The 10,711-nt window shown below is 50.3% G+C and overlaps 1 protein-coding gene across 2 annotated transcripts; it reads left to right on the top strand.

Moving 5' to 3' along the window:
- The first annotated feature begins 178 nt into the window (after nucleotides 1-178).
- Dlx5 (distal-less homeobox 5) lies at nucleotides 179-4,473 on the top strand. Of its 2 annotated transcripts, none has more exons than XM_021165560.1 (3): nucleotides 179-732; nucleotides 2,546-2,730; nucleotides 3,792-4,473. In XM_021165560.1, the coding sequence occupies exons 1-3, from the start codon at nucleotides 378-380 to the stop codon at nucleotides 4,119-4,121; spliced, it is 870 nt and encodes a 289-aa protein (XP_021021219.1). In that variant the 5' UTR covers nucleotides 179-377; the 3' UTR covers nucleotides 4,122-4,473. The 2 variants fall into 2 exon arrangements, with proteins under 2 accessions (XP_021021219.1, XP_021021221.1); XM_021165562.2 differs by having other exon boundaries at nucleotides 188-732; nucleotides 2,628-2,730.
- Nucleotides 4,474-10,711: the final 6,238 nt, after the last annotated feature.

The raw sequence follows: 10,711 nt of genomic DNA, 5'->3' as shown, positions 1-10,711 counted from the left end.
TCTCTCTCTCTCTCTCTCTCTCTCTCTCTCTCTAAGCAATGCTTTGTTGTGCTAAAACTAGTTGGACGAGTTAGGGTGTTGCTCTGCTCCCAAAGCCCTGGCCAATGGAACCCGATCCACCCCGCTGTGCGTAAGCGCGCAATTAAGGATTTAACCAAGGCTGTGCTGCGCCTCAGCCAGCAGTCAGCCTGCGGGAGACAGAGCCTCCACGACTCCCAGCCTCCTCCTCCTCCTCCCCGCCGCCGCCGCCGCCGCCTCCTCCTCTTCCTCCTCCTCCCTCGCTCCCACAGCCATGTCTGCTTAGACCAGAGCAGCTCCACAGCCAATTCAGGCAACAGCGGCCGCCGCAGTAGAAGAACAGCCACCGCCCGGGAGCTATGACAGGAGTGTTTGACAGAAGAGTCCCAAGCATCCGATCCGGCGACTTCCAAGCTCCGTTCCCGACGTCCGCCGCCATGCACCACCCGTCTCAGGAATCGCCAACTTTGCCCGAGTCCTCGGCCACCGATTCTGACTACTACAGTCCGGCGGGGGCCGCCCCGCACGGCTACTGCTCTCCTACCTCTACTTCTTACGGCAAAGCGCTCAACCCCTACCAGTACCAGTACCACGGCGTGAACGGCTCCGCAGCCGGCTACCCGGCCAAGGCTTATGCCGACTACGGCTACGCCAGTCCCTACCACCAGTACGGCGGCGCCTACAACCGCGTCCCGAGTGCCACCAGCCAGCCAGGTAGGCGCGCGGGGGCGGGAGGCAGGTACCCAGGGCATCCGTAACCCCGCGGGCGCCAAGTTGGGTGGTAGATGAGGGCCACGCTGTCCGCACCCATACAAGGGTGCTTCGCAGAAGCGAGTGGGGGGCCTGGGACTGCAAACAGGACAGCATCTCACATAGGCAATGGGGGGGGGGCAGTGGAGGAACTTTTGAAGAGGTTTAATCGGGTGTTTTCCCTCTGGCGCCGCTCGAGGGTCCCTCCTTAGCTGGATTCCTAGCTGGCCTAGCCAGAAAGCCAGTTTGGCTGCAAAGAGGCTAAGGGATTTGGGGGGGCGGGAGGGGGAATCAAGCAGCCCTAGTGGTGTTTGCGTAATAAAAGGAAAGTTAGTTGGAATTCTGGGTGAGCGTGCTGAGTTGGTGAGATCTAGTCTGGATTAGCCAGCGAAGCGCCCCGAGGCCTTTCAGGGAGGGTGCGGGCAGCACACCGGGTGGCCTGGGGGCCTGAGGGCTGCAGCCTGACGGAAAAGCGAACAGGGAACTTTGCGGTTTATCCAAGGTATTTCCAAATACAAAAAGTCATTTAAAATAGCGGAGGGCTGCTGAGAGTTCACTCTGTTAGAGGGACCCACACACACACTCCATCGCGTGCTCTCTCCGTAGGTGCCTAGAATTTGTCTGCCTTCCTTCTTCCCCACAGACTCCCCTTTCCGTCCACTGTGAAACTTCCTTAGAGCGTTACAGTGGGGTAGAGAGCTTGGGCGGTAAATGAGAGGCGCGACGTCTCAGTGGAGAAATTTTACTAGTCGATTTTGATCTCCCCTCACCGACACTTTAATAAGACTGCTAATATTAGCATCCCCTACTCCAGTAGTGGAGACCGCAGCCCTCCTTCCTTCTCCACCCTTCCTCTGGCAGCAGCTTCATACACCGACTCTTCCACTCCTTTCAGGATTGAAGGGGGAAAGGGGCCATGTGGCCTAGGGGCACATTAGCAAAACACGGATTCACAGGACCCCAGCGGGGTGCATTTATGACAGTGAGAATTCTTCCCTGATTCCTCCCCTTTACTACGAAAATATCCTTACTACAGATTCCTTTTCAATACATTGTTGATGGGAGTTTGAGTCTGTTCCTCTTGCTGTCTCTGCATTCGTGCACAGGGAGAGGTTTTTTTTTTTTTTTTTTTTTTTTTTTTGGTCAAGAACATATTAAGTCTATTTGTGAAAGAAACCAGACACATCTGTGCCCTCTCAGATCTGCAGTGAGATTATGGGGACTACATAATCGGCTCTCTGTCTGCCGCAGCCCCGACCGACCGCTTGCCGCTGTAGTGAAGGAACATAGTTTGCTTGTGGGTCTTTGAACTTTGGAGCCCTTGGCTAGCGTCTTCCCTGCCCAAGCGTCTAGCCTCTGCGGGCGCCCGAACAGACGCCGACAGAGGGTCATGGCCCAGGGGCCTCCTCGCGTGACGCCCAGGGATTGGAGTGGCTATTCGCGTCCCAGAAACACACAAGGTGAATACAGGGAGGGAAAAAATAATGAGAAAAATAAGCATCTCCAAAGGGTTCCATCCCTAAAGCGAAGAACCTGATGTGTACAAAGTGCCCCACGCACACAGTGGCTATTAGTCAGAGACTCGCCAGCTCTTCCATGTATGATCTGAGGATGGGACAGATTTCTCTGGGGTTTGAAAAGCCAAGATTGTGATATTTGGGAAAGAGAAAGATGACTACATATTTCAAAACAAACAGAATCTCGCTGATTTGAGGGCTTGTGCAAACGAGCCATTGTCTGTCAGGAAGCTCTAACCTAGTCTGTTTTGGTTATTTAGAGAAAGAAGTGGCGGAGCCAGAGGTGAGGATGGTGAATGGTAAACCAAAGAAAGTTCGTAAACCCAGGACTATTTATTCCAGCTTTCAGCTGGCCGCTTTACAGAGAAGGTTTCAGAAGACTCAGTACCTCGCCCTGCCAGAACGCGCGGAGTTGGCCGCCTCTCTAGGACTGACGCAAACACAGGTAAATCCGGCCGCTGCCGAGTACCAGCCCCGCCTCGCCCGCCTGCAAGCCCAGCTCGGCTGCATGGTTCGGTCCCGACTGGCTGGAGCCGATTCTCTAGCACTTTGCAGAAATTCACAGATAGAAAGACACCAACCGATGCATCTTTCCCTCCATGAGCCAGGCCCACGTGGCGGTGGGCGCGGGATTCGTCGTTTGTCCCGAGTTGCCGCTATCCCCTCCCACCCAAACCCACCCCAGCTTTAACCACCAAAGGCTGGGGACCAAAGTTCCATAGTGAAAACAAGAGAAGGAGTATTTCTGGGGGGAGGGGGGATCTGCCTCGCGCTCTTGAAAAATGTCTGGGTCCCTTCACAGTGAGAAGCTTGCCAGGTACTATTGGCCTGGTGATGGGTCTCCAGCCAAGCAAAGGCCTGGATCGTCCTGTCCCGGTCGATCCTATCCCTGAGGCAGATGGAACCCTCAGCAGCCTGAAGGTCGCGAGGTGGGGGGCGCTGTTGTACGGGGAAACCCTCCGGAATTGTCCCCTTCTTTCCCCTCCCCCCACCACCACCCCTGCCCGCTGGGGCCTAGAATAAGGAATGTTCAAGTCGCAGCCCAGAGCTTCAGGCAGAGTCTGGCCTCCCAGTGCCGAGGGGACTGAAGGGAGCTGGGCAGGAGATTGGACAATCTCTCCTTTCCCTTGGCACAGTGCACCTACAGTTTGGCCCAAGGCCCTCCCCACCGGGGACTCTGGCCTTCGAGCAGGAGAGTTATCCTCCCCAGTGACCTGGTGCACAGGCCCACACGTGCGACCAGGTCTACAGTGGATAAAAGACAAAGCCTTGGGGTAGCACCCTTGCAGAAGCTGGCTCCCGCTGAGCTGGACAGAGCTCCCTCTGTGCGTCCCTCCCATTGCCTAGGCTGAAATTGCAACCTCCTGGCGATGGGCGGCTTGCTACTGGTAGTTAGTTATCAGGGCAGGATAGTCTAAGGCCAGGAGAGCCTTCATTCGTCGCTCAGGGAAAGGCGCGGGCAACCTCTGAGTGTCCCGGTAACGTGTGCCTTTGTTCCCCACCCAGGTGAAAATCTGGTTTCAGAACAAAAGATCCAAGATCAAGAAGATCATGAAAAACGGGGAGATGCCCCCGGAGCACAGTCCCAGCTCCAGCGACCCTATGGCGTGTAACTCGCCACAGTCACCAGCGGTGTGGGAGCCCCAGGGCTCATCCCGCTCTCTCAGCCACCACCCTCATGCCCACCCTCCGACCTCCAACCAGTCCCCCGCGTCCAGCTACCTGGAGAACTCGGCTTCCTGGTACCCAAGCGCAGCCAGCTCAATCAATTCCCACCTGCCACCGCCGGGCTCCTTGCAGCACCCGCTGGCACTGGCCTCCGGGACGCTTTATTAGATGGGCTACTTTCTCTTGCTCAGTTTTGGGACTACAGTGTTGTGCTGGTTTAGAAATCAGAAAGAAAGGAATTCATACGGGGATGTTTGAACAATGGAAACAAAAAGATTCATGTGTAAACTTTTTTTTGCATGTAAGTTATTGCATTTCAGAGAACCCCGCCCCCTTTTTTACGAAAAGAACCTTTTTTTTTTTTTTTTTTGCGCAACTGTGGACACTATCAATGGTGCCTTGAAATCTATGACCTCAACTTTTCAAAAGACTTTTTTCAATGTTATTTTAACCGTGTAAATAAGTGTAGATAGAGGAATTAAACTGTATATTCTGGATAAATAAAATTATTTCGACCATGGAAACTGCTCCTTTTTGGCCCCCTGATAACTGGCTAGTGAGGTTATATGCAGATGGTTAAGAACAGATGAATTCTCCAGAAATCCAACAATGCAAAACAGAAGTCAGGAGCTGTCTGGTTGCAGAAATGTGTTTGTGTTGGATGCTCTATTTCATGTATCTGTCTGCACATATGGCCTGTTTACAGTACTGTTGTGTTTAGGATGGTTTTTTCCCCTAACCACAAAACCATTTAAATGATATTAAATATAACTCCAAATGTTTTGGGTAGGAAGGAATATTGAAATTAACTACATTTAACCTACCGTGTGAGGGAAAAAGGCAACAGAAATCCCTCAATAACCTGGTATTCTAAGCACAGAGTGATTCTGGTGGGGAGCCCCCTCCCCCATCTGCATGTGTACTGCAATTATGAGACAGGGGAAGAAAAGGAAATTTGTTCTCATTCCTCATATTTTTTTTTCTCAAAAATCTGAAATGTTTGGGGCATAGCAAGCAGTAGTTTAAGCCTTGGAGTCCTAATGTGGATGACTACAAATCTGGCCAGGTTCTTTCTGCCAAGAAAACACCGTAGGGATTCAGGACAAGAGTGAGCCTAAAGCACTAGGCCAAATGAGGAATATGGGGGTGGGGAGGATTACTTTTCAAAAAGGTGGGGAGGGGGAGGCCCTATATTGATTTCATTTCTTGTGAGAAGGTTCTTCATATAATTGTCTTTCACCTGTATCCGTACTTTCAGGATCTCCTGCGCTGCTTATACATAAAACAGGGGCCAGGCAAGTTCCAAACCGTCGGAAATGCGACGAATTTTTTTGCTAGAAATTTTTTTGCTAGAATTTGCTAGAATTCCTTTGTGAAGCCATCTTTAAGGAAGGAGGATGGGAGCTGCAGCAACCTGGCCTCTCATTTGTGCATCCCTTACACCTCTGCATGTAGATATCTAGCCTATGCCCAGAGCTACAGAGTGGCTCCACAGCTGTGCCCCAAGGCCTGAATTATAGGCATCTTTGTGGCTGGCTGTCCTTTGGTCCATCTAAGTCTATTTCCAAAGAAGATGTAATGTTAGAAATTACTAGATTTATGGGAAATATTCCACAGCTAAGAAGTCAGCAGCAATAAATGTGACAAAGGAGCCCTCTTGGGAAGGGGGATTAGAGCATGAAAAATTGCATCTTCTCATCTCAGAGTTTCAGAGAGGATCCTTCCAGTAGTGGGAACCACGGAAAGGGCAAGCTGTGTGCCCTTGGGCCACTTACAGAGTCAGTTTCTGCCTCTCCAGTCTCTTCCCATTCCTCCATTCCCATCAGCCTTCTATCTCCATTTGTTCTCCTTTCTCTTTTCTTTTTCTTTCTTTGCACAGGTGATACCAATCCCACCAGTTTGGAACTCAGTGGACCTTGGGGATGGCCAACATACATTTCCAGGCAGCCTGGGCTACTGAACCAGCCTGCCTAAACAGAAATTTATCTCCAAAAATTTTATCCCCTGTCCTCACTCCACACTATCTGTGTGTGGGGGGTGGTGTTAGGGGAGGTCCGGGCCCCATTTTGTTTTCTGTAGTGGAGAGGGAGTAGAATGGAGAAGGAGATGAGGGTGTCTATTTTCTGCTTTTCTTTCTTTGCTTGCAAAGATTTCAGTAGTTTCCATTAACCAAAAGCCCACAGCTTTCTGAAGGCTTGGTCTTGATTTCCAGGACCTGGCTTTCTGGTGGTCACAGGCCTGTCCCCACCCTGGAGTGTATATTTGGGAAGGTTGGCAAGGGTGGAGGACATCCATCGCACACACCCCCCCCCCCCAATATTTCTCGCCCACTGGTTTCCCAAGAGTGTCAAAAATGTGCTGGGAACAAGCCCTTTCCATCTTGGCATTCGGAGAGGGTGGATGTCATCTTCCTGGTGCTGCGCTGGTAGGAAGGGGTGTGTGTGGTTTTCTACACTACCTCTGACCCTCAGATTCAGCCAAGCAAAGGCAAGGGTGGTTCCGGACTTTTCTCAGGAAAAAAGAGGGATGCTCTTTAATCACCATCCTTCACCTCAAACTGGGGCATTGCTGGTTGTTAAGGACACCAAAGTTGGTTTGTTGCTAAGCCAAAAGCCTGGTGCAGCAATGGCAGGGGTGGGGACCTGGTTTTAGAATTTCATCCCCTGTGTGAGCCTCACTAGTAGAGGTCTCTTGAATTGGGAGGGGTTTATTATTATTATTATTTTTTTTTTATTTCAACTTGGATGGGGAGCGGTGAACAAAAATATTCTGGCAAGTGAGCCGCACCGGGCTTTCCTGGCACGGCGGGGATTCTCCCTGGGGAATTTAACTCCCTGCAGTCCTGCGCCCAAGGATGTAAAAATAACAGATCCTCAGCAAAGTCTAAAAATATCTGTTTCTCTTGCCCTCCCTCTCACCTCTCCATTGTTTCTTCCTGTGTGTACCAAGCGCATGTCCTTCCATTTTGGCGCTGGAAGACCCCGCTAGCCCTGGACTTCAAGTAGAAGTCTCCTGCGCCTGCCCCTTCTGTTCCTCACTTGCGTAGTCCTCTGTCTAATGCCCCCAAGATGAATTAAGCCGACTTCAGAACTAATTTTCTTCACCATAGACCCCCATCCACCCAATACTTTCGATCTCCATCTTGAGACCTCCCTGCAAAGACTCAGAAGCCCAAGGCATGTTGGCAGGGCTTGAGTGATTTCCTCGGTGCCCTGCCCGACTCCCGGGCCCTCCTGTTGAAGATCAGATAAATTGGCCTTTGTTCGAGACTTGGGTTGGGCTAGGCGGGTTTCTACCCCCATTCTCCCCCTTTTTTTTTCCTGGCGGCCACCTCCTTGTGGGACAAGAGGCGGCCTGGGGATCCGAGGGAAGCTGCATTCCTGTGGGTGCCAGGCGGCTCCAGTGCTGAGCCACAGGGCCTCACACACACACACACACACACACACACACACACACACACACACACTGAAGAACCCGCAGACCTCTCTGCCCTTGATCTCTCTCTCTCTCTCTCTCTCTCTCTCTCTCTCTCTCTCTCTCTCTCTCTCCCTCTCTCCCTCTCTCTTTCTCTCGAGTCCCGCAACTACCCGGGAGTCAGTCCACTCCCACTCGGATCCACCCTAGGGCTCGGCCTTGCATAGAAAAGCTTTGACCCACACAAAGGTGCACACGCATCCCCTCCCAGTGACACGGGCCAGATCTGTATCTCCCCGCCCCAGGACAACCCTTTCTCCCCCGCCCCTTATCCCAAGACCCAAGGCGCGCCGGCTGGACTCGGTTGGCTTCTTTGATCGCACCGGACGCCCAGTGGCTCGCGGTCTCCTGACTGGCCCACAGCAAACGGGAGCTGGGCATTACAGCACACAGCCACCTCCACAGTTCAGTACCGAGCACTCTCTAGTCGAATTGCCCTGGATTCCTGCTGGAAACTGCTCTGCACTCACCCTCTGCTCTTGCTTCCTATTGTTCCCAAAGAGAGACCTTTAGGACTACTCAGTCACCCCATCCCAGCCCCTTCTCCGCCACCTCTTGGATCCAGTGCCTCCCACTGGCTGCTGGGATCTGGCCAACTTAGAGCTCTCCAGCCCTCGGAGAAGGCACACCCTGAGGGCAGTAGCTCTGAGACTTGGTTGGGAAGTGCGGCACCCGCGAGGATCAGCCTGCAGTCCCCACCTCCTCCACTCTCAAGCACCTTCCTCCCCCTCCGCCCCCCTCTGCTGGGTGCGGGTTTACACTGCCCAGCACTTGGTGGTGGTGGGGGGGGCTCCTTGACTTACTCTGGTCTCCGACTCCTGGTTCCCCCCACCCTCTTGTTTCCAGGTTGCCCACAAACCTTGCACATTTTTGACCCAATCCCAGGCCAAGAGAAAATAGCCCAAATCTTGGTAGTGCGCATGGTATTAGTTAAACCATTCCATGCAGCCTGTACCGGAGACTCGCATCCCTGGCGTTTTCTTTTGCTTCTGACAGACTTTAGATTTTTAAGTGGTGCAAGGCAGAAAGTATACAAGGTGTCTACTGCCAGAGGTATGAATGACTGAGGGATGAAGGAGCCTTTCCTTCGCAGTCACCTAGGGCTGCCCGCTGTAATGTAACAACCTGTTTTATACTTTTGAGTTCTAACTTTGAAGATATAAAGCGAATTTAAGCGAACCTCTCTTTAAAGGAGTCAGAGTCTTTACAGCAATTAAATGTTTCTGCGCTGTTGTTCGCTCGGACTTCGATTTATGGGGTTCTGGATAGATTTCTTTGCCAAAAGCACATGTATTATTGAGTCTGTTCAACATCCTAAACCAAGATTTATATAAAACCGTGAAATACCACACATTATGACCTTTCACCACAGGAAGGGAAAATGGCTTCATGACCTGATCCCCCCCCCCCCCACCTTTCTCCTCCCACCCAGTTTCAATAACAATTCTCTGTGGAATCCACCATACACAGTCTATTGTTTTTGTTTTGTTTGGTTTGGTTTTTTGGTTTGGTTTTTTTTTTTTTTTTGAAGTGGGGTGGGTGTGAAGGATGGTAAACAGCTCAAAGCTATGATTTATTTTAAAGCATTTTTTTTCCTTGAAAGGCGTGAAAACAGAAACCGCCAGCGGAAGCTTATTCTCACCTAGAACTATTTCAGCCACTTGCCATTTGCAAGGTGGGGGGAAAAGGGTGGGTGGAAGGGGGTGAGGGATATGGACTCAACTTTCATCTATAAACAGGGGTCACTAAACAGGGGACATTTCATTATTGCCCTTAAATTCACAGAAGCTAGGGAGCCTGCTTGCCACCCTGCAGGGTGGCCTTGGTTGGGCAGCTTGTGTGGGTCGGTAAGATGTCCTTGGGAGGAGGGGAAATCAACACAATTGGCCTTGAAACTGGAAAAGAGGCTGAGGAAATTCTCTGTGCTCAACAGAGAAATTGAAGTCCTGGAGTACAGGGTTTAGGTGTCTCCTCTGACTGGGATGTACTCTGCCTGGGATGTCGCTACCAGAGCTAAGCCAGAGGAGACTCTGCTAGGGCATGACTTATATTTCTGCAAGCAATAGAATCCTCAGAGAGTTTGACTCCAGGACCAGAGTCTCCCAATCTCTCTTGAGCTCTCTTTCCCTTTTCTATTCCGTCCTTTCCTGTTTGAAGATGGTCAGGAATTCCTGTTAGGCGAATTGTGACATAGAAGCAACCAGAATGGTTTATTGGGGGGGGGGTCACTAATAAAGTTAATGATGAAATTTTAAAAATTAACCAAACCAACAGCTTCCCAGATGGCTATATTTAATTAGCATCAATTAATATGTGTTCAGCTAATATCCTCTAGGACGCAGTAGAGCTTCTTTATTGTAAAAGAGAAGAGAGATGGAGGGAAGACACACTTTACAGCAGCCAGGGCAGCTGGCTCTGATGACAAGAGCAATTGTAGATTCATATAAGAATATGTTTATAAACAAGTGACAGGCACATTCTGAGGTGGCTTTGGTGGAGAGAATGGAAGGACTGACAAATATCCTTTGCTGTGGGGGAGGGGCTGTGGGAGAAGGGCACCTTTGAAAGTAGGAAAATGCTATGGTAGAGGGAAGAAAGACAGGAGTAGTTTTTAAAAGGAAAAAAAAAAGAAAAAGAAAAAGAAAAATATTTGAGCCTGCAGGCAGCAGCAGCAGCAGCAGCAGAGGCAGCAGCAGCAGCAGCAGCAGCAGCAGCAGCAGCAGCAGGGGCCCCTGTGAATGCATCAGCTCTGCACGGTGGAAGACTTGGACACATAATACTTCAGACCGCTGATTTGCTATTTTCTTAATTCTGGCTCTTCTTTTTCCATATGAATCAAACAGTCTTTTGTCCTTCAGGGTTTGATTTGATCGCTACTGTTCACATTTCACTTTTGTACTTTCCCTCTTCCTATACCATTACTCATTGAGTGCCCTGTGAAATTACAATCGTACATTTTCAACTCAGCAACCCATTTGCAGTACAAAAAATAGGGTCTAAATAATGGCTGAATTAGCCCTACTGGACAGTTTCAGATGTAACACTCTGTAATAATTATATTGCAGGCTGGATTAGGATGCTATTATCATAATCTGGACGTTTACAATTATCTGTAATTTGCAAAGATGCGCCAGGTCTTGATTACAGCAGCTTTTTTTTTTTTTTTTTTTTTTTTTTTTTATGTTTATTTATCACGCTAACCATCACTAAACAGTGACAGTAATAACAGCTAATTTTGCTGGCAATATAAGAGGTGCTGGGGTGTGCAAACAATTTCACACCTG

The sequence above is a fragment of the Mus caroli genome, chromosome 6 (genome assembly GCF_900094665.2).
Source record: "Mus caroli chromosome 6, CAROLI_EIJ_v1.1, whole genome shotgun sequence".
NCBI lineage: Eukaryota > Metazoa > Chordata > Mammalia > Rodentia > Muridae > Mus > Mus caroli.
Note: the sequence above shows the minus strand (reverse complement) of the source record. Positions and strands in the feature narration are given on the sequence as shown.

What these genes read in the sequence shown, in the direction of transcription:
- Dlx5 (XM_021165560.1), top strand. Translation starts at nt 378, where the DNA reads ATGACAGGAGTGTTTGACAGAAGAGTCCCAAGCATCCGATCCGGCGAC. An exon ending in GAGTGCCACCAGCCAGCCAG is followed by an intron (nt 733 to 2,545) that starts GTAGGCGCGCGG and finishes TTGGTTATTTAG; the next exon opens with AGAAAGAAGTGGCGGAGCCA. An exon ending in TAGGACTGACGCAAACACAG is followed by an intron (nt 2,731 to 3,791) that starts GTAAATCCGGCC and finishes TTCCCCACCCAG; the next exon opens with GTGAAAATCTGGTTTCAGAA.